The sequence below is a fragment of the Physeter macrocephalus genome, chromosome 5 (genome assembly GCF_002837175.3).
Source record: "Physeter macrocephalus isolate SW-GA chromosome 5, ASM283717v5, whole genome shotgun sequence".
NCBI lineage: Eukaryota > Metazoa > Chordata > Mammalia > Artiodactyla > Physeteridae > Physeter > Physeter macrocephalus.
The window spans coordinates 29,854,562-29,873,853 of record NC_041218.1 but is presented as its reverse complement, the minus strand read 5'-3'; the positions used below and the strand labels follow the sequence as shown (position 1 = coordinate 29,873,853).

Below are 19,292 nucleotides of genomic sequence, written 5' to 3'. Positions count from 1 at the left end.
GATTTGACCCAGAGGGAATGGTAATATGTGTGTCTTTTGCTCTAAGGGATGCATTATAATGAAAAATGAATGTGAGAAAAACGGGGGGGTGAGTCTGTTTACTAGAATCCGTGAAACTGAAAAATGTTAATATCCCATACATAATGTTCACGTGTAAATTTGCTGCTCTGATCTTTTGTACCCTGAAGACTAAAAAAAGACTTTTCCTGCATTTCCAAACTGTCACACTCATTCTGTCCTTCTGAGCCCAATTTCCCAACCTTACTACCAAAGTATTACTGAGCTATTTCAGGTCCTTTTGTCAAATATGAAGCTTTCTTATATTCTGACATCATTTTGGCAAGTTAAAGTTATTATGTATTATTTAGAATTAATTAGCCCAGCTGTTTATAGAGTTCAAAATTTGGTTCTTGAATTGTGTTAAACATGGTTTGACTTTGTAGCAATTGCTTAAGAGTTGTATTTTTCCCCCCATTATAGGGTGAAAACTATCAAAAAGAACTAAGTCAATGCCTATCTTTAGAAGAGATTAACTCAATTATGACTTTCATAAAGGAACTCAGGAGTTTGGGACAATTCCAACTGGTAAAACAAAAGTGACCTTTGATTCCTCTTGATTACTGAGATTAAAGTAGATCAGCCCTAAGAGACTTGATTTTGACTTAAAACTAGGTGAAGATATTTCTTTAAGGAATAGAAATCTTTGTAAGCTTCTTCTTTTCAGAGATATAAATATTAAGATGAGCAGAATGCATATTCTTTAAGAGTTTGCAGATAATACATGACTTACTAAAGGTGAAAGAATATGGAATTAGTATAGCTGGCAGGATTTGATAGTTCTTAAGGGGAAAATGCTAACATATTTCCAAAAATGTTTGCTTTTAGCTTTGGGACATTTACATGTCACCAAAGTTTCCTTCTGCTTATTATGCCCTTTTTTGTTTGTGTAAAAGTAAATATTACTCAGTAGAACAATAATATTTTTTAAAACTACCTAAATCTTAATTCGTTGTAACTCTATAGCAAAATCCAAAGAAAGAAAATGTAAATAATTATAATAACTTTTACTGGCTTCAGCCAAAAAACATAAATGGCATTTATTTTGTTTTCTATGTATTTTCCTGGGTTCTCAGCCAAAAAATATAAATGGCATTTATTTTGTTTTCTATGTATTTTCCTGGATTCTGTTAAGTTATTGATCAATATCAAAGGATAATTTATTACATATACATGTGCATGCTCAGTACTTGCTTTATTTCTAGTTCTGCCCTTATATAGGTAAATTATATTGGATTCATATTTTTCTACCTAAGATTTGTTTATGCAAAATATCTCTTTAAAATAGCATTTAAAAATGTCTACTAATAATTTATTATGAATCTGTTTGAATAAAATATTTATTTTTTACTTAAAATAATCCGTGTATTCAGATGCTACTTGTATGAGTTATAACCAACTTACTAAATTAATTAGTGAAGGTTTGACACTTGTTTTTATAATTTAGCTCCATATTTTAGAGGGTTCAAAGTAAGCTTATTACTCCAAAGATAATGTAATTGATGGGTTATTTTAATTAATTTAAATATAGTAAGTATTACATTCATGACAGTTTGGGTCAATACTATACAAAGATAATCAGAGACCTGGCTTCATCCTTCATCCTTCAATATCTTCAATTTAAGATATTGTGAAAGTAAAGAACATCTCTTGGCACAATGTGAAGAATAAAAGAATTATTTTGTAGGAGAAAGGGCAGACACTAATTTCCTGACTCTCAGAGTAGAAAGAGGATAACCATAGATTTTTTTTTTGGTAAGATTAATATCTCTCACCCTGAGATTTGTGAGACACTTGTAACCCAAGAGAATCTCTCCTTATTTTTCCTGCTACCTGACTCACTCTGTTATTCAGCTGTTTTCAGGTATCTATAGAAAGCAGATATCCATTTCCTTTCAATGAAAAGAGAAATAAAATTCACCCCATTTGAAAAGTATAAACATCAGCAAAATTAGTTCCTTATAAAAAGTGGCATTTACCTTGACAGCAACACATAAAGTTAAATTATGGTACAGATAATGGATTTCAAATAAATATCTGATTTTTAAAATATCTGAATAAATAAATATAAGGCCTTTCCTAGTAATACTACATTTTATTTTCCATAACTTATTCTGATATTTTGCTTTCGAATATTCCTTCTCAGCTCTTCCCATCTACTACTCCTGGGTTTCAATCTTTGATGCGTGAATTTTATGATATGGCAAATCCTGTGGGGAAACCTGGTTCCATCCTGACCCAATACTGGTCTCTTTTAAATGTATTTGAACAATTTCAGCTCCTGAATAAAAAGGCACAGCCACACCCGCTGGAATGGTAAGAGAGCCACAAACTTGAATTGTGCAACCCCAAAAATCTCTAAAGATTGATTTCAAAAGGCATTGCCTACATTAAAGAAAGCAACAAAAAGAAGTGTGTCCAAAATTTCATGCTCTGGAAAATAAGCTTCTTTAAAACATTGAAACCATAATGATTCTAGTGGGCTTCAAACACTGTAACAAAAATATATCCAACAGTTTTTCAAACCATCAGGACTTGACTCCATTCAAAAGTCATGTTTAAAATTAAAAGTTTCAATCTTGTTTCATCCTGTGATATATATCCTTGAATTACTGGCGCATCAGACAGAAAGAATTAGGTGAGATTTGTTTTATGAACCATCAGTCAGAGTGGAGCCCGAGACGGTATGAGCATTCATTTGGAGTTTTTGAGGCATGACTTTATTCTAGGCAAAAACCTATCCAAATTTATAAATATGTCTGTCTCTACCGCAAGATTAGAACTTTTTTTTTAGAAGATGGAATCTCAGAGAGAAGCATTCGGCCAGGAGAAAAGGTCCTTGGCCTCCTATGTCCACTTCCATTCTAATGAGGGGTAGTAATGAGTGAATAAGAGGGTTGCTGGGCCAGTGAACATAGTAACACCCCCAGTTGCCAGGGGAAGGGGCAGTGCCTATGGTGCCAGCTAAGTCTGCTTCCCTTTTATATGATAGAATTAAGTGAGTATTTGACTTGTCTATTGCCAGGAAAACAGAAGTAAACCTAACCTCCCAAGGGAATGAAAGACTAGATGGCCATGCATGATCATCAGTGTCTCTGAAGTTACCCTCACGAACGGCCTCAATTCTACTGACTTGTCCTTCATTTCCTTCTGCCTCAGGAGACAGTGAAAACAGTCCTATAAGAAACTTTTTTTTAATAATTCAAAAATACAAGTAACCATATATTCAAAGAAGTCATAGGACATCTCCCAGGACCAGAACTCACTTTAAGTGCCACATCTTTATGCAGTTGGCCGTATTCCCTCAATACTCCGAAATAATAGGATTGATAGGAGGTTTTGTTTGTTTGTTTGAAAATTAGGTTTTAAATAATACAGCCTACTGTCCCTTTGTTTATTCTTTGCACTCACTCAATCCAAGACTGTCTCTTTCACCATTGTCGATGAGGGAAGAGCAGACTTGATTTACCAAGGAGTCTATTTAAGTATGGTTTTTAACTTTGGGTAAGTTCCCTTGAGATATGCAAGCTTTGGAAAGTTTATTCCTGAAATTTGTCTCAAGGTCCACATTTGTTATAAGGTTAAGCAATTGACTTAAATTCAGAATATTGAATTTAAGCCTAATTCTAACCCTAACTGATTCCTTCCAACACTGAAATTTACTAAAGGTCAGCGTTAAATATAGTTAGAAAAAGTCAGGACCTTTTTGAATCAGACAGACTTGGATTCAAAAATCCCAGCTCTAGAGTTTACTAATTACAGCAGGTAAGATTTTCCTCTGAGTCTCAGTTTCCATACCTGTAAAATATGGATTATACCACTTACCAAGTATTGTTTCAAGATTGCATAAGATAACTCCATCATGTGTTGCATAGTGTGTGGTGTGCTGCAGAGCAGATAGGTAGTAAATATTAATATACTTTTGGTTTCCTGTTCCTATACCATCCAAAAGTCACTTTAGCATCGACAAATGGGGTATATATTTTTCTTTCATTTATAGGAAAATCAAGATAAGTATGAAAGCTTTATCTAAGTTAACACTAAGATAAGTAAACTGGAAGTCTTTATCAAGAAGCAGTTACATAAATTGTTTCTAGAACATTTTAAGAAAGAATACTCAATTCTAATTATCCTCAAGTTTACCAGTGCGTGTATATATATTTAATTATCATTCATGCTGTATTACAAGGAGGATGCATATGATACACATTTTCTAGATGAGGAAACTGCGGTGCTGAGAAGATGGGTTATTTGCCCAAGCCACGCAGCTACTTGAGTTGAGACTAGGGCCCTGGCCTCTTGCCCGTGGTCCAGTGCTTTACACCAGGACCTCATGCTGACAGGAAGATCAGGTGTAGTCATTCATAATTGCCCTTATCTTCACAATGGTCATCTCCAGTTTTTCATACCAAATAAAGCCAATTTTACGTACCTGTACTACCTGTGGGGTTTAATGCCTTCCTCCACCCTTTTAAATAAAGATCATCTGCTTACAGCAACAAGGTGAGGAGAAATAAAGTCAAAAAAGCAACATTTAGAAAAAGTGACACTTATGTCTGTGCCCTGAGGCTCAGAATCCAGAGGTCCCAACAGAATTAGTGGAAATCTTAACAGAATGAAAACACTAAAATCAATGTGTGTGTACTCTCTGCTAATTTTCACTTTACTGGAAATAAAGTAGCAAGTGTAATTTGCTCTAATCACATGCTTTCCATGAAAAGACACATTTTCAAAACAAATAAGTTATTCACAAAATTACACAAGAAATCACTTGCAGGATGAGTTAACATACAAAGCATCCCATTCCATTAAGATAGTAACATTTTCTAAAATTCAGTTTACATGCATTTCAGGGTTGTATCTTTCATGAGCTTTGCTTAGAGTGTTTATTTCATATGATATCAGAGATTTTTTTTTTTTACCTTGGCCTGGCACTCAAACTTCAAGTAAACGTATCTCACCCCATGCTTGCTTTATCTAGTTCTTCATTCCTCGGAGGAGGAAAGTATTTTAAAGTCCTAGACATCATAATTTTTCACCCCTGATTACATCATTGCATATACTAAAGGGAAAAAAAGACTTTAAAAATAAAACTGTAATAAAATTATCATACCTCCCAACATTAACTATAGTTTTTTCCCTTGATGCTTCTTAATTTCCTATCTGATGTTTATATTTTAAGGGAATTGAAAATGCCTTATTCATCTCTACTAGTACAGTACAATATCTGGAACAATAAATCTTTATAAAATGTAATTTAACACAGAGCGTTTGATTGAATCTTCATAGCATCCCTATGAAGTAAGGCCAGTATTGTTATCTCTGTTTCTCTGGAGTAGAAATGGAGCCTCACAACCCAGCACAGTAAAGTGAAGTCACATCCTGTCCAGTATTCTCTATCATCAGGACCAGCAATTTCTCTGTCTGCAACTTAAGATTACTTTGGTCCCAAATTTGAGGATTTAAAGGCCAATCTGGCTGAGCATTTAGTTATACAACAGAAAAATGAGGCAAACACACCAAGATATAACTAACCCTTAAAATTCATTCCTGTTCATCAGAGTTTAAGGATAGAATCCTTGGCAGGATAGGTCACTTTCTGCATGGTACGCTTCAATTTCTTAGATTATATGGATGTTCTTCTCAGTCTGTGTCTCAGAGTTTCCAAGGCTTCTTGCTTCAAGACTTTGTAACTTTAGCCAAACAGATTCCAATAAGAATGTGTGTTTCTGAATCACTTCTGTTGGACCTAGGCTATCAGAGATTGTTCCCTTTTGGACCAAAGAGTGACTTTTTGCCCTGGTTTTCTTCAAATGTGCTTCTGCTGATTAGAGATGATGAGATTTCCATCCACCTCACTTGAGACAAGATTGCCAGTTTTGAGGAATGAAATCCAGAAAGTTTTTCTTTGTGTTCATCAGAATAACTGTGCTCACACACAGGAAAAAAGATAGTGTGTTAGATGTAATTTCCATGAATTTTGTTCAGTGCATTGACCCAGAGTTGTTTGATATTGCATTCACAGGAATTCTTTCGCAGAGGATGAGAACATGAAAAAACCACAAGTACCATTTAATGCGATTGAAAATAAAAAAGGTAAAGGATGTAGTCCCACTTCTTTCTACATGAAAAACAAGTATTGTGTGGCCAAAAACATAAAAAATGTTTAGCTTTATTAGCAATCAGAAATGAAAATTAAACTGGAAAATGCTGTTTTCCCTCAAATTTGGAAAGATTTTTCCTCTTAAAGATAATAGAGTTGGGAAGAGTGTAGGAAAATGAGTATTCTCATGTTGCTGGTGGGTGTATAAATTAGAACAATCTTTCTTAAGGGGCCATTTAACAACATGTAATAAAAGCTTTAAAAGTTATTCTTGGGGCTTCCCTGGTGGCGCAGTGGTTGAGGGTCCGCCTGCCGATGCAGGGGACTTGGGTTCGTGCCCCGGTCCGGGAAGATCCCACGTGCCGCGGAGCGGCTGGGCCCATGAGCCATGGCCACTGAGCCTGCGCGTTATTCTTACATACCAGAAATTTCACTTCCAGATATTCATTTTAAGGAAATAATTAAGAATGTACACAAAAATTTAATTACATAAATTACTAATAAATGAAAAAAATAGCAACTACCATTATTGCAATAATGGTGGATTGGATTCAGCTATAGTCATCCAATAAATTACTATAAAGCCATTCTAATATTATGGGAAAATAGTTATACATTAAAGATGTTTAAGATATATTATTAAATGAAACAAGGGCTACAAGCAATATGGACCCTAAGGAAAATTAATGGTGATTTTGATTTTCTCTCTTAAGTTTGTCTCAATTTTCAGTTTTTTTCCTTCTAAAGAACATCTGAGCTTTATGTCACATGAAAAGAAAATGCTTCTAATTTTCAGAAGGAAAAATGAAAAGAAGTACTTGTGTCTACATTTTTTAAAAAATATTGAAGTTTTACTACTACAAATCAAGGTTTAATCCAATGTAGTGGTTCTGGGTGTGGAGACCCTAAACCAACAACATCAGCATCATCTGGGAAGCTTGGAAAATTCAGATCTACTGAATCAGAATCTCTGGGTATAAGGCCCAGTATTCTTTATTTTAACAAGCCCTTCAGATGATTCTGAGGCATGCTAAAGTTTGATAATAAAATGAATCAATAAGGTCAGGGAAGAGCTGATGTTAAACTGCTGTTCTGATTGTCTTTCTCTCTCCCACCATTCTTTTCTTCTCTAAATGATTTCTTTAAGCACTCTGTTTTTATTCACTCATTTGTCCCATTGGTATTTATTAAGGAGTTTTTTAGATAAATGGTTGAATTTAGAAACAAAGTAAATATCAGTGGAACCAACTGGATGGAATTTATGTAATTCTAATGATTTGAGAAATTATAGCCATAAGATCATAGAACTAGAGGAATTCTGATAGATCAACTTCAAGCAATAGATGGCATTTAGACCATTCATTTTTCTCCCTTAATATTTTCTTATTTGAAATAATCATTTTTCTGCAATTTGAACCAAATAGCTTCTTTTGTTTTACTGTAGCTTTCAGTTTAACTTAGAAGTTCTTTCTGATGTAATAAAACTTAAATAATAAAATATGTGTTTTATTAAATTATCCTGAGTTTCAGATAACCTGAATATGTATTCTTTTTATTTTGATTAATAGTTTCATTTTTTAATTTACATTTCTTTTTTTAGCTGCAGTTCCACAAATTATTAATGAAACCAAAGAAATACATTGCATTAATGGTGAGTTCCAATGAAAGTGCTTCAGAATCATAATCAACAGGTTGAATAAATCATCATATTGGGGCATCTTTAGGCTGATAGTGTATTTTATGTAAATTTTCAGAAGTTATGAGATTTCTGAATGAGTTCATTTTTGCTACTTTTGTATAAAAAGATTTTTAATTTTCCATTTTTGAAAATGAAATATTATGTTTTTGTATTTAAAGACAGTAACTTGTTTAAAGACAGTAACTTCCAAACTTATTTTGAGGGGCCCTGACGGTGCTAATGCTTTGCCTTGGGGACTTTCAAATGGAAGAGCTTGGCATCTCCTCTATATATTGATTTTTAGGACTCTCACCACCCAACAGTGATCCTTTTCTCCCAGATTGTTGATATAATGGAGAGTACTTGATTTGAGTTTTCTTTATAACAATTGAGAGTTTTTAAGCCAAATTTCAATTTCTTTTATTAAAATTCATGAATTTTTTTACCAAGGTATAATCAATAATATAAATACATATATAATAGTAATACATTTTAAGTATTATGTTGATTTTTAAAATTTTAAATAATTTTCTTCACTCTGGTCAGTATTATTCCAGTGGTCTTGCAAATATATCTTTCTAGGGAATCTTACTGACTTTTCCAAGATCACAGTGCTATTAAATGCATGAGCTGGATCATGAAACTTGGTCTTCAGATTCTTTGTCCAAGGCTCATGTATTATCTTAATATCCTATAATAATATGATGGAAAAATAAGAATTCTGTTTATCAGGTTTGTTTTTTGGCAGTGTATACCTTTTTAACATATATATGTGTATATATATATAACTGGTGCTGAAACATACACAGAAAATTTAGCCTTTCACAAAAAAATCTATTCTGATACAACATTAAAGGTGAACACAATAAAATTTATGGACTAAGATCTAATTTATGATAAATAAAAGTCTTCCAATTTAATAAATCTAATTTGTCTCTTCTAAAATGCAAATTAATTCATTCACTGTGTTTTAACACTATCATTAAAATCACGATAGGCTGAGAGGTGATACAATAATTTGGTTTAATAGAATCAACAAATACATCCAATTAAAAAATATAGCATTTTGAATAAAGTACTGCTAATCAGGAAAAAGTAACAGATACACTTACACCATTCCCTCTCTGCATTTATCATCCAATCTCCCACTTCTAGAAAAATACATGCTACTCAGTTCTCTTGGGAGACTGGTACCCAGTGTGTAATGAGAAAAGGACTAGTTTTGAGAAAACTAGGAGCAAGATTAGAATGAACGTTTGTTGAGGGTCTAGTGTGCCAGGCTCTGGGTTAGGTCAGGAAAGCCACTTCACCTCTTTGGTCTTTTGTTTTCTCATTTATAAGAGGAACGATTGTACAAATTAATCTCATTTTTTTTTTTTTTTTTTTTTTTTTAGTTTTCAGGTAGCATAGGGTAGAGGATACAAACACGTTAAATAAGCTCTTCAACTTTGTTCATATTTTTATGTTGATTAAAAACTAGTCCTACCTGGGTCTTCAAAATTAATCTTCCTATTTTTATGGTATAAGATTTAAAAAAATAACTTGATGCCTTAGAACAAGTGGGATTATCTTTCAGTGTCTAGGCTGTTTTTGTGTTTAATATGAGTTATGATTATCCCTCAAGAGGGCAACAAAATTCTGGGGTTAAAAGAAATCCATTAAAAGCAACCAAGACTTCAAACAGCTTTCCCATATATACTTGCCAAATATGTTAAGCAGCCTGCTACCACCTTACCTCACATTGGGTTCTCTGCAGAGCTAAGGTAAGCTGGCCAGAGACAAGTTGGGACTGGATTGGGAAGGATGCCAAGGAAACACCAGATGTTGGTAGGCAGCACCACTGATGATTCAGATGAAGATGATGTCAGGACAAAATCAGTTTTCAAGCAGGGGTCTAGGATGCAGTACATAAGCCAGAGATGAAGAGTTTCTAATGAAACCAAAAACAAGCACTTGCTAAAATCTTGCTTAAGAGAATGATTACACATTTTCTTTCATTTAGGGCTGAGTTTCAGTGTTGTAATGGGCAGGCCCCATTGAAAATGTTCACTATTAAGTGAAAGTATAAACTGCAAGGAAATTAACTCTCAGTGACTATTTTATAAAAATATATAAAGTTAGGGGCTCCCCTGGTGGCGCAGTGCTTGAGAGTCCGCCTGCCGATGCAGGGGACGCGGGTTCGTGCCCCGGTCCGGGAAGATCCCACATGCCGCAGAGCGGCTGGGCCCGTGAGCCATGGCCGCTCAGCCTGCGCGTCTGGAGCCTGTGCTCCGCAATGGGAGAGGCCACAACAGTGAGGGGCCCGCGTACCTCAAAAAAAAAAAAAATATATATATATATATATATATATATAAAAAGTATTAATACATTTCCTGTGATTACTATTTTGAAAAAAAATCTTCCACTTTGTTATTCATCTAACTGGTTCTGAGCATAAAAGTGTAGCGCACGTATTTATATTCCCTTTCTGCCTAAGAAATGGTGCTTTTGAAAGCATTCCACATCCCTGAACTCCAGCTTGTTTAAAGTGTTAGATTGGGTTCACGGTCTCCATTTGAATCAGATCTCATGACCAAAAATAACCTGTTTTTACTGTGCTTATCTCAGTGCCTTGAACATAGACTATGCCAGAAAAAAAAAATCTTTGACGAAAAAATGAATGTGTTATTAATAAGTGGTTGAATTCAAATGAAAAGCTATGGTCCTTTTCAAGATTAAATCTAATAATACAGTCTCACCCTTATTCTTTCATTTTTTCTCTTTTATTATAAAAAAATTTTAGGAGCTGGTAGGATTATTGAAATTATAGATGAAGTCCACCTACATCTGTCACCCAGATAGAATCTTTCATAACAAGTAAAATCAATCAAGTAGGTATTTACCCAATTCACTGAGTTATTCAACCAAACTGACTAATTTGTATTGACTTTTTCCTGCAAAGAAATTACAATATATCTATTGTATTATTATTGTTCCTAATTTGTACCAGAGTAGTTTTTTCTTTGACCAGCTGAGAAAACTATCCTAGAACGTGGGTCAGAAATACACACATTTATTCACTTTCATTATTTTAGGGCACGATGGGAATTTAAGCTGACACCTAGTTCTCAGAACTAGAATGAAACACCTGTAAAGTTGGTGGTATTCATTGCCATGGATTTGGTGATGCATCTGTCTCCATGTCTGGCAAAGAAATATAAAACTTTTGGTATTGTTGAATCACAAAGTCCCGGATGTGTTGGGAGCTGGGAAGGAGAACCAAGGAAGTGGTTATGAGATGCCTTGTAAGCTTTATTGGGAGCTTGGCCTAGTTCTGGCAGTGATGAGAAACTGTTAAGGAACTGAAGCCAAATCATCAGATTTGATTTTAGAAAAACTGTTGTGATAGCTCTATAACAATAGAGGAAGAGACAGCAGTTAACAGGATAATCGACTTTTCTTTAAGTGCAGGTGTATAGCTTCCTGTTACAAATTTGGTGTTATCTTTTTGTCGCTACGTTAAACATCATTGAACATCTTATTTAAAGGCAACAGAAGACATTTTCATTTTACTGGTTTTTATAGAATTTCCTATGTTTACCTTTACTGGAATTTTGTTGACTATTGAAAAGTATTTCTGGCACAAAATACTTGTTAATATTTCTTTGAAAAACAGTTGCTTTTGAGTAATTTGTTTATTTCAAATATGAACGCAGTATAGTTTAGCAGTGGCTGGTGTATGTGCCTAGAAATATGTTTTTAGTTTTTTCTCACTAAGATACTTTTGCAAAAAATTGAGTTATCAAATAGAAACACTTTTTTTTAAATGGCTTAGAATCAATTATATGAAATAATATGCTAGGTTCTGTAACAGGGTTGAGCAGAGGATAGCCTTTCCTTCTTATACTTTAGGGTACTTTCTTAGGTTAAGGTGGCCAGAGTATGGAGGGGGTCTCATGTTTTTGTGTCTGAGTGTTTGGCATGATATTGGATTTCACGTTCTTTGCTTCACCCTCCTGCCTGTAAGCTACATATCAATCCAATGGCAGTTTAATGACACTTCCCGTCAAGAAATTTTCCTTATTCCCTGCTGGTATCCTTCTGTCACCACCCCACAGAGTCATCTCCCCCCCATTTACACAGTTGCTTGATATATGCAGTAAATGTTATGAAATGTTATCAATCCACTGGAGAGACATTTTCTGACCTTCTGTGCCTTTAAACTTTTAAAGGCTGAGCAAAAAATATCAACTAAAGTCAACAACTGTTATATGAGGCAAGGTCTACAAAATTTGGCAAATAGCAAACCCAGCTGAAGCCACAAATCAACTATGACCAGAGGACCAAATGGAAAATCAGCGGTGACCACTAAAGTTATTCAAAAGAATTTTAAAAACCTTAATCATATATGATTTTTAAACATTTATCCATGCCACAGGCGTTTCTGTCATTGTTTTGTTTTTTTTAAACAGATAAAGATGCACAATGTCATATCAAGCAGATCTTCACACATCCGCATTTGGAACTAAATCCTGAATTTAGCTCAAAGATCAAAGATTATTACTCTGAAGTCCCATTTGATGTGGTAACGCTGACAATTGGAGCAGAGACTTCTAAGTGTCAGTGCAAGGTGTACCTGCAGGACCGGGCAGGACCAAGGTATGAAGGAGCTGACAGGGGCTGAGGGGAGACATCATAGTGGGAAGCACACCTTGGAAGCAACCTTTGAAGATGGTTCAGGAAACCTGAGGCACAAGATCTGTTGGAGGGATTGCCAGGGTGTGAAATCCCTTGGCTTTACAGATGCCATGTGGTTAAAAAGAACACATGAGTGCTCTACTGATCTACTAACAATCTTTGTGTTTAATCTTTGTAACAATGTTGTAACAAGAGAGGATCTTGTGATATGAAAAGTAGTAAAGAGGACTCATTCAGGGGAAATTGAGTTTATTGTTATCTTCATGTTTTTAGGTAGTTGAAGAGTTCACCCTTCTGAACAGTAGCCTCCTCTCCCCCAACCCAACTCCTCAAGTTTCTGAAGATTCAGGTGTTGATTACTTAATAAACATGTTGGTGACAATTTGTGGACATAGTAACACTAACTTTCTTAGTCTCATGGGATTTTTTTCTATTGACTCTCTTGAGAGTCATCAACTCTTTGGTTTATAATTTGAACAGAAGATAGAATTTTATGACATGCCATGTCCATGGCAAGAAATATACTCATTTTCCTACGTTGTAGGGAAAGAAATGCACCCAACATTCCTGGGAGCTCAGAACGTGTAATAGAGAGAAAAGAGGATTCAAGTCAGGCCAACCTGGGTCCCAACCCTGACTCTACCATACTCTACTATATTTAAAATGGGAACTATCATAGTTTTGTATGGAGTTGTGAGTATTAAATGGGATAATGTATGACCCTGACAGGTGGTTAATAATATTAGTTCCCTTCCCTGTAATTGATAGGGGACATGACTTGCTCTGCAAGATAACTCTTGGTATAACAAAGCACAATGAAACATAAGTTAAAATAGTTTTTTCACATTTTAGGTTTCTTATGAAATGGTGCAGATCTTATCTGTTTTTAATGAAAATTGTATACATTTAATAAATATTGATGTATGAATCAATTTGCGTTGTTTCTCTCTCTCATTCTCTCTCCAGCTTTGCCAACTACCCTCTGGGCTTAGGGATGAACAAAATCTCAATGCTTGTGGTGGATGAATCTCCAATCCAAGGTGAGACCCTGATCACATACAAACTCACCATCTATAGAGAAGACCGTCCAAGTCTGCCTTTGTTTGAGGACTTCGCAGCATGTGGTTTTCTGCAGGTAAGTGAATTTTACATTTGCACATGGGTTGAATTGGGAGTGATCCTTTAACCCAGGTGAAAAAGGCCAAATGAAAATTATTAGAAAAAAGTGGATGCTTTCAAATCCAAATAATTGTGGTCTCATTTCAAAAAAGAGTACCAGCTAGGTATCTAAGATATCTAAGATATATTTAGATATCTAAGATATCTAAAAAGGTATCTAAGATACCTTTTTGTGAATGATTTTCTTTTAAGTGTGGTGGCTATTCCCTGCACTTATAGTGTTCAGTGGATTTATTGTGGTTAATGTTGAAAAAAATGTCTGAGTACTCGCACTTAGTTATGAAATTGGTTTTACATTTCCTGTTTAAATTGTGCTGTGTTTCTTGGATTTGTCCCTGGAACTACTTTGAAATTTTAAACTAGATTCAGTGGAATTTGTTTTAAAGAATAAGAGGAAAATTTATGAAACAATTTTACAAAAGGGATACCAGATGAACGAAATTAAATTTCCTTGGGTAGATACATTTCGCCTTCACTTCTTGTACCTTAATCATTTCTAAAGTTTGTAGTTGCTCCAGTGAGCAACACATACCATTCTGTAGCCCTGTTGATTTTGGAGGAGGGTGAACATTACCCAGAGACTTTGTCTTATTTGGTGGTTCTTTCTTCTGTGCTTTCATTTTTTAGAAGTCTGTGTATAACCTTCTATATTTGCCTACATCATACACCCTGGCTACAAGTGATTCCAGGGAAGTAGTAATTGATACTCTTAGCATATCTACTAATCCACTTACAATAATTGCACCTATGTCGTATCTCAGTGATTGATGTGCTAGTGGGAGTATGAACCACAGATGGTTAATAAAAGAGAGAAATGGCTGACTGGGCCTCAGTGAGTAGGATGGATACCATGTTTTCTTAAATGTAGTGGCCATATAGAGTGTTCTCTCCCCTCTACCCACCACCACCACAATCTCATCTCTTCTCAAGAATTTAACACTATTTTGTAAGGGTACTCATTGCTGAGATTTTTATTTTTCAAGAAACTATATACCCATAATTTGTGAACTACCACCAACTCAAAGGGAATTTCACAGTGGTGTATACATTGGTCTAAAGCAGGACAGAACCATTATTCTTAAAGACATTAGTAGGTGTACTTTAAAAAAAGGTAGGAGGGGGTGACCTTCAAGATGGTGGAGGAGGAAGACGTGGAGATCACCTTCCTCCCCACAAATACATCAGAAATACATCTTCATGTGAAACAACTCCTACAGAACACCTACTGAATACTGGCAGAAGACCTGAGACCTCCCAAAAGGCAAGAAACTCCCCATGTACCTGGGTAGGGCCGAAGAAAAAAGAAAAAACAGAGACAAAAGAATAGGGATGGGACCTGCACCAGTGGGAGGGAGCTGTGAAGGAGGAAAGGTTTCCACACACTAGAAGCCCCTTCACGGGTGGGTGGAGACTGTGGGTGGCGGAGAGGGGAAGATTCGGGGCCACCGAGGAGAGCGCAGCAACAGGGGTGCGGAGGGGAAAGCAGAGAGATTCCCACATGGAGGATCGGTGCCGGCCAGCACTCACCACCCCGGGAGGCTTGTCTGCTCACCCGCTGGAGTGGGCGGGGGCTGGGAGCTGAGACTCGGGCTTCGGAGGTCAGATCCCAGGGAGAGGACTGGGGTTGGCGGCGTGAACACAGCCTGAAGGGGGCTAGTGCGCCACAGCTAGCCGGGAGGGAGTCCGGGAAAAAGTCTGGACCTGCCTAAGAGGCAAGCGACCATTGTTTCTGGTGCGCGAGGAGAGGGGATTCAGAGCACCGCCAAAACGAGCTCCAGAGACAGGCGCGGGGCGCGGCTATCAGCGTGGACCCCAGAGACTGCTGCTGCCACCACCAAGAAGCCTGTGCCTGAATAGACAACGAATCATCCCAAAATTGAGGCAGTGGACTTTGGGAGCAGCTGTAGATTTGGGGTTTGCTGTATGCAACTGACTGGTTTCTGGTTTTATGTTTATCTTAGTTTAGTATTTAGAGTTTATTATCACTGGTAGATTTTTTTATTGATTTGGTTGCTCTCTTCCTTTTTTTCTTTATATATATATAGATATATATATTTTTTTTTCCTTTTTCTCTTTTTGTGAGTGTGAATGTGTATGCTTCTTTGTGTGATTCTGTCTGTATAGCTTTGCTTTTACCATTTGACCTAGGGTCGGTCAGTCCTTTTTTTTTTTTTTTTTTTTTTAAATACAGTTTTTAGCACTTATTATCATTGGTGGATTTGTTTTTGGTTTGGTTGCTCTCTTCTTTCTTTCTTTTTCTTTTTTTATTACTTTAAAATTTTTTTAATTTTTACTAATTATTTTTTATTTTAATAACTTTATTTTATTTTTTCTTCCTTCCTTCCTTCCTTCCTTCCTTTCTTTCTTTTTTTCTCCGTTTTCTTCTGAGCCGTGTGGCTGACAGGGTCTTGGTGCTCCAACCAGGTATCAGGCTTGTGCCTCTGAGGTGGGAGAGCCAAGTTCAGGACATTGGTCTACCAGAGACCTCCCAGCTCCACGTAATATCACATGGCGAAAGCTCTCCCAGAGATCTCCATCTCAACTCAAAGACCCAGCTCCACTCAACGACTAGCAAGCTACAGTGCTGGACACCATATGCCACACAACTAGCAAGACAGGAACACAACTCCATCCATTAGCAGAGAGGTTGCCTAAAATCATAATAAGATCACAGACATCCCAAAACACACGACCGGACGCGGTCCTGCCCACCAGAAAGGCAAGACCCAGCCTCATCCACCAGAACACAGGCACCAGTCCCCTACACCAGGAAGCCTACACAACCCACTGAACCAACCTTAGCCACTGGGGGCAGACACCAAAAACAACGGCAACTATGAACTTGCAGCCTTTGAAAAGGAGACCTCAAACACAGCAAGTTAAGCCAAATGAGAAAACAGAGAAACACAAAGCAGATGAAGGAGCAAGGTAAAACTCCACCAGACCAAACAAATGAAGAGGAAATAGGCAGTCTACGTGAAACAGAATTTAGAGTAATGATAGTAAAGATGATCCAAAATCTTGGAAATAGAATGGAGAAAATACAAGAAACATTTAACAAGGACTTGGAAGAAATAAAGAGCAAGCAAACAATGATGAACAACACAATAAATGAAATTAGAAATTACCTAGAAGGAATCAATAGCAGAATAACTGAGACAGAAGAACGGATAAGTGACCTGGAAGATAAAATAGTGGAAATAACTACTGCAGAGCAGAATAAAGAAAAAAGAATGAAAAGAACTGAGGACAGTCTCAGAGACCTCTGGGACAACATTAAACGCACCAACATTCGAATTATAGGGGTCCCAGAAGAAGAAGAGAAAAAGAAAGGGACTGAGAAAATATTTGAAGAGATTATAGTTGAAAACTTCCCTAATATGGGAAAGGAAATAGTTAATCAAGTCCAGGAAGCGCAGAGAGTCCCATACCGCATAAATCCAAGGAGAAACACGCCAAGACACATATTAATCAAACTATCAAAAATTAAGTACGAAGAAAAAATATTAAAAGCAGCAAGGGAAAAACAACAAATAACACACAAGGGAATCTCCATAAGGTTAACAGCTGATCTTCAGCAGAAACTCTGCAAGCCAGAAGGGAGTGGCAGGACATATTTAAACTGTTGAAAGGGAAAAAGCTACAACCAAGACAGTTCTACCCAGCAAGGATCTCATTCAGATTCCACAGAGAAATTAAAACCTTTACAGACAAGCAAAAGCTAAGAGAATTCAGCACCACCAAACCAGCTTTACAACAAAGGTTAAAGGAACTTTTCGAGGCAGGAAACACAAGAGAAGGAAAAGACCAACAATAACAAACCCCAAACAATTAAGAAAATGGTAATAGGAACATACATATCTATAATTACCTTACATATAAATGGATTAAATGCTCCAACCAAAAGACACAGACTGGCTGAATGGGTACAAAAACAAGACCTGTATACATGCTGTCTCCAAGAGACCCACTTCAGACCAACGGAAAGCAAAAGCTAAGAGAATTCAGCACCACCAAACCAGCTTTACAACAAAGGTTAAAGGAAATTTTCGAGGCAGGAAACACAAGAGAAGGAAAAGACCAACAATAACAAACCCCAAACAATTAAGAAAATGGTAATAGGAACATACATATCTATAATTACCTTACATATAAATGGATTAAATGCTCCAACCAAAAGACACAGACTGGCTGAATGGGTACAAAAACAAGACCTGTATACATGCTGTCTCCAAGAGACCCACTTCAGACCAACGGACACATACAGACTGAAAGGGAGGGGATGGAAAAAGATATTCCATGCAAATATAAAAGAAAAGAAAGCTGGAGTAGCAATTCTCATAACAGACAAAATAGACTTTAAAATAAAGACTGTTACAAGAGACAAAGAAGGACACTACATAATGAGCAAGGAATCAATCCATGAAGAAGATATAACAATTGTAAGTATTTATGCACACAACATAGGAGCACCTCAATACATAAGGCAAATGCTAACAGCCATAAAAGGGGAAATTGACAGTAACACAATCATAGTAGGGGACTTTAACAGCCCACTTTCCCCAATGGACAGACCATCCAAAATGAAAATAAATGAGGAAACACAAGCGTTAAATGATACATTAAATAAGATGGACTTAATTGATATTTATAGGACATTCCATCCAACAACAACAGAATACACTTTCTTCTCAAGTGCTCATGGAACATTCTCCAGGATAAATCATATCTTGGGTCACAAATCAAGCCTTGGTAAATTTAAGAAAATTGAAATCGTATCAGTTATCTTTTCTGACCACAATGCTGAGACGAGATATCAATTACAGGAAAAAAAAATGTAAAAACTACAAACACATGGAAGCTAAACAGTACACTACCTCATAACCAAGAGATCACTGAAGAAATCAAAGAGGAAATAAAAACATACCTAGAAACAAATGACAATGAAAACACAATGACCCAAAACCTACGATGTGCAGCAAAGGCAGTTCTAAGAGGGAGTTTATAGCCATGCAATTCTACCTCAAGAAACAAGAAACATCTGAAATAAACAACCTAACGTTACACCTAAAGCAATTAGAGAAAAAAGAACCAAAAAAACCCCAAAGTTAGCAGAAGAAAAGATATCACAAAGATCAGATCAGAAATAAATGAAAAAGAAATGAAGGAAATGATAGCAAAGATCAGTAAAAATAAAGCTGTTTCTTTGAGAAGATAAACAAAATTGATAAACCATTAGGTAGACTCATCAAGAAAAAAAGGGAGAAGACTCAAATCAATAGAATTAGAAATTGAAAAGAAGTAACAACTGACACTGCAGAAATGCAAAGGATCATGAGATTTGTACAAGCAACTCTATGCCAATAAACTGGACAACCTGGAAGAAATGGACAAATTCTTAGAAAAGCACAACCTTCTGAGACTGAACCAGGAAGAAATAGAAAATATAAACAGACCAATCACAAGCAATGAAATTGAGACTCTGATCAAAAATCCTCCAACAAAGAAAAGCCCAGGACCAGATGGCTTCACAGGCAAATTCTATCAAACATTTAGAGAAGAGCTAACACCTATCCTTCTCAAACTCTTACAAAATAT

The 19,292-nt window shown here is 36.1% G+C and overlaps 1 protein-coding gene across 9 annotated transcripts in view; it reads left to right on the top strand.

Annotated features, from left to right (window-relative positions):
* Positions 1 to 19,292, top strand: part of CPED1 (cadherin like and PC-esterase domain containing 1) — a 327,103-nt gene that overhangs the window by 135,403 nt on the left and 172,408 nt on the right. For all 9 annotated transcript variants that reach the window (XR_003679745.2, XM_024131668.2, XM_028489828.2 and 6 more), the window contains exons 10-15: positions 481 to 585; positions 2,204 to 2,373; positions 6,083 to 6,153; positions 7,761 to 7,811; positions 12,290 to 12,476; positions 13,482 to 13,650. Coding sequence is in view for 8 of the 9 variants with exons in the window: in XM_024131668.2 (XP_023987436.1) it covers positions 481 to 585; positions 2,204 to 2,373; positions 6,083 to 6,153; positions 7,761 to 7,811; positions 12,290 to 12,476; positions 13,482 to 13,650 (753 nt within the window). In the remaining variant the exon portion in view is untranslated. The remainder of the gene's footprint in view (positions 1 to 480; positions 586 to 2,203; positions 2,374 to 6,082; positions 6,154 to 7,760; positions 7,812 to 12,289; positions 12,477 to 13,481; positions 13,651 to 19,292) is intronic.